The 15881-nt window shown below is 42.5% G+C and overlaps 1 protein-coding gene across 5 annotated transcripts in view; it reads left to right on the top strand.

The window, feature by feature from the left end:
• The window catches only part of LOC105014064 (coiled-coil domain-containing protein 60), a 48325-nt gene that overhangs the window by 22866 nt on the left and 9578 nt on the right, over window positions 1-15881 (top strand). For 4 of the 5 annotated variants that reach the window (XM_020052209.3, XM_020052210.3, XM_010876048.5 and 1 more), the window contains 6 exons: window positions 2220-2324; window positions 7988-8078; window positions 10212-10464; window positions 13094-13193; window positions 14096-14176; window positions 14542-14682. In XM_020052209.3, the coding sequence (XP_019907768.3) occupies window positions 2220-2324; window positions 7988-8078; window positions 10212-10464; window positions 13094-13193; window positions 14096-14176; window positions 14542-14682 (771 nt within the window). The remainder of the gene's footprint in view (window positions 1-2219; window positions 2325-7987; window positions 8079-10211; window positions 10465-13093; window positions 13194-14095; window positions 14177-14541; window positions 14683-15881) is intronic. The other variant, XM_020052208.3, reaches the window with a different exon arrangement.

Raw genomic sequence — 15881 nt, 5'->3', positions numbered from 1 at the left:
CCAGTTTAGAATGGGTTATGTAGACCAAATGAATCAAAACGTGACTCACACTTCCAAGGGTCATACCAGAGCTTTTCAAATGGTCAACAGTCCACATTCTATGTAGGGAGGGATTAAATACCCAAAACAGGAGAATACATTTATTCATATTTTCCTGCAGAGCAATTAGTAGATGTGGTCATCCGGTTTCAAACCCATGTTTTGTATAGCAGTGTGTGTATAGATGACCAGAATCTGTATAACTCTACAGTACTGGAGAAATGTCATTTTTCATTCCATGGAGTCTTACTGGGATTTAATACGATTCGTGCAATGATTTGTAATTCAATTCTATCATTTTTACATTAGCTGAGGGACAGTATACCATGTCACATATATCCAGTTATAACTCATTGCTGACAGTTGGGCAGAAATCCTTCTTCCAGATTGTTATATTATAATGCAGGTTATTAAGATAGTAAAGGAGAAGCTTGCTTTCTCTGAGCCTGTAGATGTGAGAGATGTTGCTTTTGATGGATTGTGCTGTAACAAGAAGGGTCTCAATGTTATTGAGCTGGACTGTAAAGCTCCCTTTAGCAGTGAATGAGGAAATGAAGTGTCTAACTTCAAGTTATTTGAAAAAGTTGGATGTTGGCTCATTGCTCGTTTCAGTGCTGATGTATCCGGATAAAACAGGTTTGAAAAGGTCCCGATTCCTGGAGCAGCCACAGATGGAGGCTGTCATCAATGAGAGCTCTGGGCAAGGCTGGGTTGCAAATTATAGGCGGTTGAGAGCATATGGGAGGAAATGCCAAGATATTTCTTGCAGTCCCTCCATGCTGTTTGCGAGTCGTAAATCACCAAAGCTTGGTTTAGTTTACCCAGTGACTTACAGCAATGGCAGAGCTCCTTTTAAAAAGAAGTGTTGACAGTAATATAGAGAATAAACAGCAAAGGTGAGCTCTGAGAACAGGCAGAGTGTTACTGGTGATCGGTACTACAGTTCTGAATGGCTGTTGAGGCGAAGAGAATAAGGAGAACCAGCCTATCCCTGGACTCTTCTCCTCTTCGGGCACACTGTCACGCCTCAAGCCAGTAGTACTCTGTCACTCTGACACCTTCACGCCTCAAGGCCTTATGACCACACTTACAACGCTGATGTCTCCTCACACATCAGGTTCAGTGTGGCCACCGGTCTCTCTCCCCTCCATCGCTCTGTCTGTCTCCCTTGTTTCTTGCTCCTCTCCATCTCTCTGACTCTCTCTCCTCCATGTCTCTCTCCTCCCAATATCTCCTTTTGTCATCTTTCTTTTTCTGTCTCTCTGCCACTTTATTGCATTTCTGGGAGGGAGTGGACAGGGTTATAGTTTCCGCTCACTGCCATCTGACAAAAAGGTTTGTGTCTTAAACGATGAAGAGATGAGCGTTTGGAGGCAGCTACAGGTGAAGGATGAGCCGAAGACTAGCTTTCTCAGCATAACTGATAAGAGGGTGTTCCTTCTTGGTTAACAGGAGCATAGTTAAAGTCCGCCTACTCCTGAGCCCTATAAAATACTAGCCATGGACATAAGTCGTAAATACTTATCTGATGTGTGACAATGCTCTTCCTTTACAACAATTCGATCAGATCTATGGAAAAGTATTAAATCCAATTCTCTAAAATTATAAAGTTATAATTCCAAAATACATGAAACTCTCTGGGAAAATATGAATTATAGCATATTAAAAAGTAGTGTAAATATGTATTTCAAGAAATTCTGCCCATCATACTGCCTCGACTAGACTCTTTATATTCAACTCTGAACCCCAAGAAGAGTTCTCAGCTTCAATTCATCAGATAAAGACAGGAAACTAAGAGGCTGTGAATCTCACCAGTTTGTATCCCGTTGTCTTTTATCACCCAATCCAGAGTTTATTTTTAAAGCAGAATGCCCTAGATCTGGTAGGGCAGTGTGTTTTCAAAACTCTCCTTAAGACCCCCAGCAATTCCAAATGTGTGATCTATTATATAGCTACCTTAAATAGGTGAATCAGTTGAGCTAGTTCAGAGCAACAACAAAACTGTGAAACGGAAGACGGTCTCAGAACCTCAGGAAACGTTGTGATGCAGTGACTCATATTGACCAGTAGGTGGGGCACTCTACTAATTATGTCTATTTGATGACATTGGGTATATAAACTTAGTAATAGTGTGCTCTGACTTTTACATGCGATGTAAAAAAATCTTGTTCTTCTTTCAGAGAGCCCATATTCCGCCAGCTGTGCTGTCTGAACTGGATTCTTGAAGCTCTGATTCTGGACAGGACTGGAAGACCTGGACCCGTCACCTCATGCTGGGACCCAAAGTAAGTCACAGGTCAGAGGTCATTTTGTGAACCCAAAGCATCTTGGGTTAGCTATTATGTAACTGGAGGCAGAGGCCCTGACATTCATCTAACATAATCAACACAGTGTTGGCTTACCAACACTGTGACCCTTTGACCCGAGCCAAAGCAGAGCTAGCCTGCAGCCGTTGTTATTCAGAAAAAGGATTCAGTCACAATGACCGTATTATCTTTGGGTAATCATTATGAGTTTGGGTAAACAAGATGTGGTATATCTTATGCAAAACTATTTCCATGATGTAAACTTCCTGATTTTCTGTCTGATCACTTCCTGGTTTAAACCAATAATGCACTTAGAAATCCGCATATAGGTATTGAAAGAGGTGCTCAGAGATGAATGCCGTTCATATTATAGGACCCAGCATGGACACATAGAGATAAGTGTTCACACAGCAATGCTGGGGGCCAAGGCAGACAGTGGTAGATGAACTATAAGCCAAACCCCCCTAGAGGGAGGCAAGCGGGGAGTGGGGGGTGTAGAGAGGGGAGATTGCATTCCTCCATCTCCCCATGTCCCCTGAGGTTCACTATGCCCAACACCCCCTTCACCCGTCACAGACATAGAGAGAGATAAAGACAGAGAAACCCCCACACCCAGACAGTTACATAACTACAACTCCATCAAACCTGCGTAGCCATTCCTTTCCATGACATTTCTATCTCCATGACACTGATATATACTTGCGTGTTGCCCCTCAACATCTTGACACTTTATTTCTCTCTCTTTTTTTGTTATTCGTTCTTCTCTGTCTCGCCCACTGCCTCCATTGCACCTTTCTCCTCTACCTCACTCCAGTTCCCACTTTTACTCCCTTTATTTATCTATCCCCGTAGTCTAATATGGAGATGGCACTGAGGATCCTTTGCTTCTGAACGTGTCAGATGAGACACCGGGAGGCAGAAGTGATGGTCACGTGAAGTTCATGAAGTGCTCTCTGCTGTCACAATGACACCTAGCAGAATGTAACGGAAGATGACTACCCATTTCCCTCCCAAAGGGTTGGTGGAGTGGTGAAGGGAGGGGGGTGAGGGGCTCTTTATTGTTCTTTATTGTTAGAGTTACAGTCCTCACTGGCTCTCCTCTGAATCCAATCTCCTATCAGTTCTTAAGCTTTCTGAAGAACACAATACAGCAGACGCAGAAACATTATGACATCGTTATTAACTGTTTATATTTTTATCACCAGGGTGTTTATATTGTATGTGGTACATTTTAACAACTTTAAGCTGTACAAAAACAAAATACGCCAATCATCTTTTCAGCAAATTTAAAAGTTACTGGGTTTTTTATCAGACAAGAGGCACAAATCAGCAACTGCGTGAGATAGTACACCATTTTTGGCTCAACAGTGCCCCTTTTACAACCAGCGGCCAAAACGCCCAGGACACATGTTTAATCCGTGTTTCATTTTGAATTACTGTAAATATTTTACGTTGCTATACAGCAGATAATGATCATATTGAATTACATTTCACAGTGCAATTCTCACGTTAGTTTTCATAGAATTCTCTTCACTCTTGTTAAAATACAACAACCTATGGATTTTACAGTCAACAGGTTTGTCTGCTACAGAGGCTGCTCTATATCTGTGAAATACCACCATGATACGCTGATATACCGTTAATAAAATAAATGCATCTCTTATTCTGTACTATACTGTATAATCTGTACTCTATCAAAAGGAAGTTGCTGGCATCATTTAATGTTCCAATAAATTAGCTTTCTTTGGATCTAACAGTATGTGCTTGATGTATTTTGCACAGTGTGTTTGAGACCATTATAATGTTTATTCACAGCAATTGGACATACTGGCAGCTCTGCAACATGCTTTTTCTAAGCTTACCTCACTGGTGAATGTTGGCATACAGGTGCTGGTCATAAAATTAGAATATCATCAAAAAGTTGATTTATTCCAGTAATTCCATTCCAAAAGTGAAACTTGTATATTATATTCATTCATTCCACACAGACTGATATATCTCAAATGTTTATTTATTTTAATTGTGATGATTATAAATGACAACTAATAAAAATCCCAAATTCAGTATCTCTGAAAATTAGAATATGACTTAAGACCAATACAAAAAAAGGATATTTAGAAATGTAGGCCAACTGAAAAGTATGAACATGAAAAGTATGAGCATGTACAGCACTCGATACTTAGTTGGTGCTCCTTTTGCCTGAATTACTGCAGCAGTGCGGCGTGGCATGGAGTCGATCAGTCTGTGGCACTGCTCAAGTGTTATGAGAGCCCAGGTTGCTCTGATAGTGGCCTTCAGCTCTTCTGCATTGTTGGGTCTGGCGTATCGCATCTTCACAATACCACATATATTTTCTATAGGGTTAAGGTCAGGTGAGTTTTCTAGCCAATTAAGAACAGGGATACCATGGTCCTTAAACCAGGTACTGGTAGCTTTGGCACTGTGTGCAGGTGCCAAGTCCTGTTGGAAAATGAAATCTGCATCTCCATAAAGTTGGTCATGAAGCATGAAGTGCTCTAAAAGTTCCTGGTAGACGGCTGCGTTGACCTTGGACCTCAAAAAACACAGTGGACCAACACCAGCAGATGACATGGCACACCATCACTGACTGTGGAAATGTTACACTGGACTTCAAGCAACGTGGATTCTCTGCCTCTCCTCTCTTCCTCCAGACTCTGGGACCTTGATTTCCAAAGGAAATGCAAAATGTACTTTCATCAGAGAACATAACTCTGCAGCAGTTCAGTCCTTTTTGTCTTTAGCCCAGGCGAGCCCGTGTCTTGTTCAAGAGTTGCTTGACACAAGGAATGCGACAGCTGAAACCCATGTCTTGCATACGTCTGTGCGTGGTGGTTCTTGAAGCACCTGACTCCAGCTGCAGTCCACTCTTTGTGAATCTCCCCCACATTTTTTAATGGGTTTTGTTTCACAATCCTCTCCAGAGTGCGGTTATCCCTATTGCTTGTACACTTTTTTCTACCAAATCTTTTTCTTCCCTTCGCCTCTCTATTAATGTGCTTGGACACAGAGCTCTGTGAACAACCAGCGTCTTTAGCTATGACCTTTTGTGTCTTGCCCTCCTTGTGCAAGGTGTCAATGGTCGTCTTTTGGACAGCTGTCAAGTCAGCAGTCTTCCCCATAATTGTGTTGCCTACAGAACTAGGCTGAGAGACCATTTAAAGGCCTTTGCAGGTGTTTTGGGTTAATTAGCTGATTAGAGTGTGGCACCAGGTGTCTTCAATATTGAACCTTTTCACAATATTCAAATTTTCTGAGATACTAAATTTGGGGTTTTCATTAGTTGTCAGTTATAATCATCAAAATTAAAAGAAATGAACACTTGAAATATATCAGTCTGTGTGGAATTAATTTATACATTAAGTTTCACTTTTTGAATGGAATTACTGAAATAAATCAACTTTTTGATGATATTCTAATTTTATGACCAGCACCTGTATATTGGTGTATATTACTCTTATATTTTTGAGACTGCAATGATGCAGCTCTCCACCAGAGGGGGCACAACTATGCTTTTTCTACATAAACTTTTTTTTTTGGCATTCTGAGAGCTACTTTATGTTGTAATATCTAAACATGTGGGGGTTTTTTCACAATGATTGTGAAAGATGTTTTTAGTGATGAAATCTTAAATAGGATGGATAATATTCAGATTGTTTAAATAGGTAGGCCAAATGTATTGCAAAATGCGAGAACAGTGCAATGTACTGTTTCATAGTACAATCAAAGGATCATTTTGAAACCTGTCATGCATTTTTTGCCATTTGATTAACTGGTTGTTTAAATATATAAATTGAGGATATATATCATTGATCTCTTTCAGCCAGGAATTATGAGATCATTGCAGTATATTACCTGAAAATAATAATTGAGTGTTCATATTGTTTTCTTTTGTATAGTCAGATTTTTACCCCATTGTTGACATCATGCATATTTTATATAGACATTTCTGTAGACAGGAAATCTGAGAGGTGGGAGGCATTTAATGAGGCCTATTCTGTGATGTCACCCAGCATTGTTAAGACAATATATAAGGTTTTTACTGTACTACTAGCGTGAATACAAGCATACATGACCAGTAGACATGTAAAGTTAATGCTTTAAGTTAATGTTTCATATAATGTTTTCTATGGAGTTGTTTCGAGGTCTTCATTTAAACTTTCTCGCCAGTCCGTCGACCCATTTGCATTGACTTGAAGTTTCCTCATACTCACTTTAGACACTCACAGTACTACCCCCCTCCCTAAACCACCCGGTCTCGTTCTGTAAGTGAAGAGGCAAGTTGTGTTGTTGTTTAGACACTCACAGTACTACCCCCCCTCCATAAACCACCCGGTCTCGTTCTGTAAGTGAAGAGGCAAGTTGTGTTGTTGTTTAGACACTCACAGTACTACCCCCCCTCTCTAAACCACCCGGTCTCGTTCTGTAAGGGAAGAGGCAAGTTGTGTTGTTGTTTAGACACTCACAGTACTACCCCCCCTCTCTAAACCACCCGGTCTCGTTCTGTAAGGGAAGAGGCAAGTTGTGTTGTTGTTTAGACACTCACAGTACTACCCCCCCTCCATAAACCACCCGGTCTCGTTCTGTAAGGGAAGAGGCAAGTTGTGTTGTTGTTTAGACACTCACAGTACTACCCCCCCTCCATAAACCACCCGGTCTCGTTCTGTAAGGGAAGAGGCAAGTTGTGTTGTTGTTTAGACACTCACAGTAATACCCCCCCTCCATAAACCACCCGGTCTCGTTCTGTAAGGGAAGAGGCAAGTTGTGTTGTTGTTTAGACACTCACAGTACTACCCCCCCTCCATAAACCACCCGGTCTCGTTCTGTAAGGGAAGAGGCAAGTTGTGTTGTTGTTTAGACACTCACAGTACTACCCCCCTCCCTAAACCACCCGGTCTCGTTCTGTAAGGGAAGAGGCAAGTTGTGTTGTTGTTTAGTCACTCACAGTACTGCCCCCCCTCCATAAACCACCTGGTCTCGTTCTGTAAGTGAAGAGGCAAGTTGTGTTGTTGTTTAAAATTCAGTCTTGGGAATGTTAGAATTCTTTGTCTTAGTTGTATGATTTTACATCGAGCTAAGCTGTTGTGCATCAGTGGTCAGCAGTTATGTAGTTTAACTAGTTTGATGTCAGCTAAAAGCCCTACAAACAATCACTAGGTCAGTTGTCAAAAACAAATACTGGCTTTCTTACAGACATCAAGGTCCCAGATTTTAACTGGCAAATTATTTACAGCATGGTAAAATTGACCTCATTTTGGCTTGATATGAAAACTCCTAAAAGTGTGGTTAACATCATTATTGTGAGGCATTGTGTGAGGATTGACCCCAGATTATTTAATCAATTCTAAATGAGGTCTAGGACACAACACCATGTGAAGAAAGTGACGGGGTCTGAATCATTTTGCCCTGTGTTGAGGGTGTCTGCACTGCCGAGGCTGGGAGGAGTGAAACAGGTGTGTGCTTACAAGCCTCTGTGCCTTTGGAGGGGACTCTCACCTCCAAGGCTGGGTGGAGTGTCACATTGGGTTACAGTGTGATCAATGTGTCTCAACACACACACGCACGCACAATTACACAACCAAACACGCAACACAGCTCAATGCCTGTTATTTCCTGTTACCCAGAGACCCTGGAAGAGGCAGAACCACCATAAAGACCCTGAATAGAGAAAAAGCCATTGAGACCAAATGGGAGCAGTTTGTGTCTCAGCCAAAGGTATTCTATTTCTTCTGTTATTCCCCTAGCCACGTCTTTTTCCTTTCATCTGTCTCTTTATCCGCCACCTGAGATTCCTTCAGGGATTGTGTCCTTTAAAGCGCTGTCTCGTAAAGTCCCTTAGTAGGACAATGCAGCGGTACAACAGGATTGTTTTATGTACACATTGCACTCACACCCACATACCATGTCCTAATGCAAACACTCTGAGGGGTACATTATTACTAAACACTGAGGGGCACTGTATTACTAAATTAACAGAGGGGTACTGCATTACTAAACACACTGAGGGGTACTACATTACTAAACACACTGAGGGGCACTGTATTACTAAACACACTGAGTGGTACTACATTACTAAACACACTGAGGGGTATTACTAAACACTCTGAGGGGTACATTATTACTAAACACTGACAGGCACTGTATTACTAAATTAACAGAGGGGTACTGCATTACTAAACACACTGAGGGGTACTACATTACTAAACTCACTGAGGGGCACTGTATTACTAAATAAACAGAGGGGTACTGCATTACTAAACACACGGAGGGGTACTACATTACTAAACACACTGAGTGGTACTACATTACTAAACACACTGAGGGGTACTACATTACTAAACACACTGAGGGGCACTGTATTACTAAATAAACAGAGGGGTACTGCATTACTAAACACACTGAGGGGTACTACATTACTAAACACACTGAGTGGTACTACATTACTAAACACACTGAGGGGTACTACATTACTAAACACACTGAGTGGTACTACATTACTAAACACACTGAAGGGTATTACTTAACTTGTGGGACTTTATTTTGTGGAACAAGTTGATTAATATCTGAATTCCCTAACCCCAAACCATCTGGCATTTACATTTTTGCCAATTATTCAGAGAAACCTGCAGAAGCAATTAGGGTTTTGTATCTGCTCAAGGGCACGTCATCAGGGGTTTCATCTTGTCAGCACGACTCAGAACAGAAACATTTCTTCTGTAACCGTTGCCTAACCCCTAACCTAGCTCTAACCTCAAAGGGAAATTTCACTGCCGTTTAATTTATATTAGATATTTCCTTATATTCCCATTAGTATGTTATTAACATATCATATTATGTGGTACAAATAGGAGAGTTTCTGCATTTCACTGGCATTTCACTACTTTTTCAGGTTGTAAGAAAACCACACTATCCAGATTTCATAGCGATGTCCAGCTCTTATTGCCATGAGGAATCATGAGAAGCAGCCCTTGTTTTGGAATCTGAAAAGTGTAGCTTGCAATTAAGTTTTGATATTCCACCTTCGAGGGTGGGAACACAATCAGACAAGGAAGGCTGTAGTCTTTACTAAACCATAGAATATTTGTCAATCTGTCTGTCCTGCAATTTTGTGGTCAAAGTGAATGTTTTTCAGACCAAGTTAAGCCCAACGGCTGAAATGCATGACGTCATTGGTCTTGCAAACTTGTTTAATATACTGCTGTGATGCATCATTGTCTCAAACACCTCTAATCACTCAAAACTATTTAAAGAGACTGAAAAAACACCCCAAATAGTGTCTAGTGGTAGATATTCCCTTTAAACCTGAACCGTATTCATAAACCTAACCACTAAAAATATTTCCACACCAAATCCTAAACCCTGTCTCAGCCTACAAATGCCCTTTTTGTCAGTGATGAAACGGTTTGTTTTTATTCAGTTACTCAAGTAGAGCTCAAGAACTCCAGCTCCCTCCCTCACACCCACACACCTCTCAAAGCCCGACCGTTCACAATCCCTGGGGTGGGTTGTCTGTCTGGCTCTGTGATGGTAGAGGACGTTAGAAGACCTGAGTGTTGCGGAAGTATTGTGCTTCTCCTCTGGTCTCGTAATTGGCCTGATGGGAGTCTCTCACACACAAACACACGCGCACACACAATCCCAGCTTGACAGCCTGTGACCAACATAGGAGCTAGGATGGAGGAGATAATGGGAGGAGAGGGGGTGACATGACCATGTCCTCTGCGGATCCTCTATATGCTCCTCAGCCAAGGAGTGTCTGTGTGTGTGTGTGTGTGTGTGTCTCCGTTCATGCCTTATGCAACTCTAATGGCATCCTCCTTCATGTCTTTCCTCACCTCCGTCCCCTAGCCACGCAGAGCAGTCCATAGGCCCTCCCGGTCCTTGTCCGGTCGCCTGCACTCGCTGAAGGACTCCTCCCTTAGCGTCGCCTCGTCCTCAGCCCTCGGCAGTCCCATGCCACTGGACAGCCTGTTCTCCTCGGGCCCCACTGGGACAGAGGAGTCTGTGGCACCAGGAGCTACCGTGACCGGAGCGAGCCAGGATGGCGCGGCGCAACCCGGAGCGGCGGGGGACTCTGAGACAGGGCCGTCCATGTCAGAGTGTAAGGAAACGGGCTCATGTGTGCTTCATGTACACGGTCGTACGGGCTGTCAGGGCCCTTGGGATGGCCAACACTCTAAGGCGCTCGTCCATATAACTGAGGTGACCACCGGGGTCTCGGTTTGAGCAGTCGCTGTGACTCGATTGGCCGGTATCACCCGGGGAGAGGTAAGGTGTCATCGCCTGGCATCCCCGGCAAAGTGAATTGAGGTTGTCTGGTTAATGAGCGCGTGCACACACGTTGACCTTTGTGCCTTTCTCGTTGAATAAGGAAAAGCAGAATGGCCTGGTGCAGATATCTATAAGAAAGGACTGTCTTGATTTTCGACTCTCCTGAATCTGTCAGAAGATGTTCCAGTGAGACAGGCAAATATGCATGTTAAAAAAAAAAAAAAAGATGGATGTAATACTGATTCTCAGGCATTTTACATCTTCAGGCATTTCATTCTTCATTGGACAGAAAAGTAATGAAAGACACAAGAGTGTTTTTGCTGAAAGAGCAGTAGGCCAGATCTGAACCCCGTCGCAGCTGTGCATGTGCCCTGGAGTCAGTGGCTTCGGCCGCTAGACCGCCCAAAGCAACATGGCCAATCCCAAGAGATCTAATGGGGGCATTTTATGGGTCGCGTTTTTTTACTGAATTTTTCAACCATTTGTGGCTGAGGAAAGATAGAGGATAGGGTTTTTACATATAGAGCAGTGCACGCTGCATCTTAGAACACCTCATTCAAATCATTTTCTCTGGATGTTATATGCTGGCTGCTCTTTGGACCTCTCAGTGTCGGCTCGGAAAGTGTGTGTATCCAGATATGGGGGTATACGTGTGTGTTTCTGAGCATGGGAGTGGGTGTTGTTGGGGCCTGCGCGCTACTGTGTTTCATCTGGTTCCTGCTTTTTGGAGCGCAGAATGAACCCTCTGTTTACTGTCAGGCTGGTCTCTTTGCAGTAACATCTGCAGTACGCACACAGAACCCATCCCTACCTCTCCTTCAATATTTCTCTTCATGTTTTTCCCTCAAACAACATAACTTCTGATCCACTTGCCCACAGAGCATTGCTTTGGGTTTTGGGGGGGGTTTCTTTCTGTTCTGACAAAACAGCACTGCTGCTCTTTGACCTGGTCATTGTAGTTGGGTCGCTAAAGGTTTAAGCCTTCCCTTTGGCTCTGGCCTCCCAGAGTGATTTGCATCAAAGCTAGAGGATATTTGCCAACTGGTCTACCCTGGAGAGATTAGAGCCTTCGTTACATTATCACATTCTGACGAAAGACAGAACAGACAGAGAGGAAGCTGGAGTTATCATTAGCTCATTTTCTTCTCTACCCCCGCTCCTCTCCCCTTCCTACTCACAAAGAAACGAGAGCTGAAATCAAAGAACTTATTCATCCTCATTGGTTAAAGCTATTAACTGCTGTTCTCCATAATCCTCAGAGTTATTTCTCAAATCCAGAAATTGGGCACCCGAGATATTTCAGCTAAACTTCCTTGTCCGAAGAAAGAATAACCGCCTGCGTCCTCAATGGCACCCTACCCCGTATTTAGTGCACTACTTGTAGAAATGAAGGGTGACGGAAAGGACTTTCTTTGCCTCAGTTTAACATGGAGTTTGGGAAACACTTTGATGTGAAATGAATCAACATTTGAGCACTCATTATTTCATCAAAGCTCATATAATTAGATATGTCTATCTGCAATTGAATATCCTGCTACAATTTCCAAGTCGATATTTAATCCTGGGAATCCATTTCGTAAATGGAGCTAAATACAAAATTATTATTAAATTTAGCTGGGGCAATTTATTGGGACAATTTGTTCAAGTTATTCGCTAATATAGTTTTTAGACTAGTCGCTTTATGGTGGGGTTTCCTATGAGGAATAATAATAAATGATTTGTTTCACCCAAGTGATTAGTTTGGTCACAGCTAATAGAAATTGTGTAGTTTCGGTCTGTCTATTTTAATGTTTTGAATGTATCCCATTCAATTCGAGTGCCTTAGCGCAGTGACCATTTTGTGCTTTAGTGCAGTGAAGATTTAGTGCAATGAATATTTAGTGCAGTGTCGTTGTATCGTGGTTGCCCCTTATGTTTCTTTCTACTATAGTGTTTCCAAGATTTCTTGGACTGTAGCCAGCTGTCTGTTCATCTAGACCACAGGTGTCAAACCGGTTCCACGGAGGGCCGAGTGTCTGCAGGTTTTCGCTCTCACCTTGTACCTGATTGATTAATTAGTTCACTAATTGGTTAATTTCTACCCCCACCTGGTTGTTCAGGTCTGACCTGGGAACCAATTTAAAGGAAAACCCAAAGACCTGCAGACACATGGCCCTCCGTGGAACCGGTTTGACACCCCTGATCTAGAATTTGGCTCATATAAGAATCTGAACAGCAGAGGGCGCTCTGCGATCATTATGATCTAGTTGAACTACTCGTCCTTCCATCACGGTATACTAAGCTTAGGGACATTGTGGATTGACTAACAAGGAAAAAATGAATGTAAAAGTGTTTTAGTGAAAATCAAATCGCGGCGTCATTAAAGCGGTTCAAAGCATCTCGCTCTGAGATGGTGGTCCTCCGGAGACACGGGATGAGTAACATACTGTCATCAATGTTAACTGCCTCTCCATCCACAGACCTTCAGAAGCTCCTGGATGAGGTCCACCAGAGTGTTACCAAAGAATTCAGCAGCACCGCGCAGAACCATGACAATGGGCATTTGACTGACAGGCGCAGGTAGCATTCCATTTAGGCCCAGCCCTTTCTCGGTGTCCCGGGCCAACTACCACACCCCATTATTGCCGTACTACTCCTCTCCTGACTATTTTGGGAGAGGTGTCTGATATCCCTGTGCAGTGGTTCTCAAACTTGTTATACTGCGAACCACCTCAGAAAATATTTCACTGAATATACATTCACTAAAACGAGCACCACATATCACCAGCAGCAGTACCACCAATAGTTCTCAAACTTGTTACACCACGTACCACCTCAGAAAATATTTCACTGAATATACATTCACTAAAAGGAGCACCACATACCACCAGCAGCAGTACCACCAGTGGTTCTCAAACTTGTTACACCACGTACCACCTCAGAAAATATTTCACTGAATTTACATTCACTAAAAGGAGCACCACATACCACCAGCAGCAGTACCACCAGTGGTTCGCGTGCTGTAGTTTGAGAACCAGTGGTCTAGCGGTTAAGCATTTCAGGCCATGGAAGAAAGGTTGCAGGTTTGAACCCACCACCCTCCCTGAGGGCCAGGGATTGAAAGGTTTCTAGATTTAATTCCCCCCAAACAATGGATATTTTGTCCTTGAGCAAGGCAGCTAACTTAATGCTCTCTATGTGCCCAATCTGACAGCAAAGATATCTGGACTTTTCTGTCTTTTCTGGATTTAGCCCATTATGAAATGGCTGTGTATGTAGAGATAAGAGTTTGTTGCTAACACATTTCAAGGGCTCATCATGATGACTCAAGGGTGATCAGGCTAACAATTCAGCATTTGCATTTACACGTAAATGTACAGTCCCTTGTTAACTAATGACCCCAGGTAGAAATGGGGAATCCAATAGGATGTAAATAAACATTCTAACTAAATATTTACTGATTTAACCGATGTTTCAACCAGCAGGACGTCTATCCACCCCCCCCCTCAGGAAGAGGAAAGCCCAATACGGCCCAAGAACAAAGACCCACCAAGACCCAAAAGGTTGGCCTGCTGTACCCAAACTACTGCTATTAGAAACACTACTACTAATAATATTACTACTACAAGTACTATCACTACTAATAATAATAACAGTAATAATGCCATCACTATTAATACTACCACTACTACTACTTATAATAATACCCCCACTTCTGCTACTAGTAGTACTGGTACTACTATCATTACTACTAGTACTTCTACTATTAACACTATCACTAAAACGACCTTCCCCCACAAAACATTTAAATTAATATGTCAATGAAATTATCCTATATTTTATTCTGTAGACATTATAGACTATATAATATGGTTTGTAAAAATATATATACATAAATAAAGTGAATTGCCTGTGTCACTCTGTGTAGTTGCCCTGCCAAGACTCTGTCAGACACCAATGATTTGATCAGAAGTACCAGATCCATGCGGCGGGATATGAGGACAGCCCATGAGGAGAGGGTAGTGGAGTTGGCCCAGAGCTTCAGTGACCGTCTGGACCACAGTGCCAGGTGACCGTTCCCTCTCTGACCACATAGCTCATGTCAGAACTCACCTACACTCATATCACTCCAATTTGCCTATAGTGCTTTTTGCCCAGGGGTTGGGCCTGACTGTGTCAGACTTTTAAGTTATCATCCAGTCAGAGTCATCGGGAGGGATCAGCTGATGAAGCTGGTCAATGTGGTCAGAGACTTGGTACAGTTACAGGGATACGTCCTACTGTAATCAATATCTGACATTGTATTTGTTTCGAAGTGATCTCGGCTCTGAGCAGGCACAATGTTTTGTCACAAAAAACGTTAAACCCCGAAGTGATTTGAACGCACAGCCTTTTGATCTGGTTAGTGTCTCCCAATGACATAGGCCTCTGGAGACATTCCGCAGGTTGAGCTTAATCCCAGAAAGAAGACAAGCAGGTGCTACTAGTCAAAATGACTGATACTTTCATGTGACTTAGGACCCTCTGACTCAATGAGTCAGACTCTTCTATCAGAAGTTCATGGGTTCAAATTGGGGTCAACGCTTTGGAGAATGCCAACTGGGCCTTCTCTGACCAGAGGCAGGGGAAGAAGTGGCCCTTGAATAAACATGTCAACTGGTCATGGGTAACTACCCAGGAGCTGCGCAACCATTTAATTCTATTTCTTTCTCCTTCAACTGCCTTAAAATTGCTTCAACGCAATGTACAGTACTGTAGTAATAAATGGATCTTGTTTTACATGAAGAGTGAAGACAGCTTGTTTATTCATTCCTAAGTGAATGACGGATTGTTGGTTGATCAAATCAATCAAAATTACATTTGGTTCACTACAAGTTGCAATGAGAAGACGCAACAAGCACACTAGCAGAGAAAATATGTAGCTGGATTTTCTGGTCAGGCCTTAATCCTAATCAGACAAAAACAAATGTTCTCTAAACCACAAGAGCCTTTTTGGAGCCAAAACAAAAGGCAGTGACTTTGTTGGCTGCTCAGCAATGTCGTCAACACAACAATGAATAATCTGTGTTTGTCCTCGGGTCAGTTCCTTGTAATTTAGAGTTCTCGTCAATCACAAAGAACCATCCACAGCATTCAGCTTTGATTCTACAGACACATAGAAAATTCCATTCCTTGGCCTTAAAAAGAAGACTAGAAACTGCAAATATTACAGAAATGGCAAAAAATGCTTTCCAAACTAACGATAAACCTCAGATGTTTTAAATGTTT

This window comes from Esox lucius, chromosome 13 (genome assembly GCF_011004845.1).
Source record: "Esox lucius isolate fEsoLuc1 chromosome 13, fEsoLuc1.pri, whole genome shotgun sequence".
NCBI classification, from domain to species: domain Eukaryota; kingdom Metazoa; phylum Chordata; class Actinopteri; order Esociformes; family Esocidae; genus Esox; species Esox lucius.
Note: the sequence above shows the minus strand (reverse complement) of the source record. Positions and strands in the feature narration are given on the sequence as shown.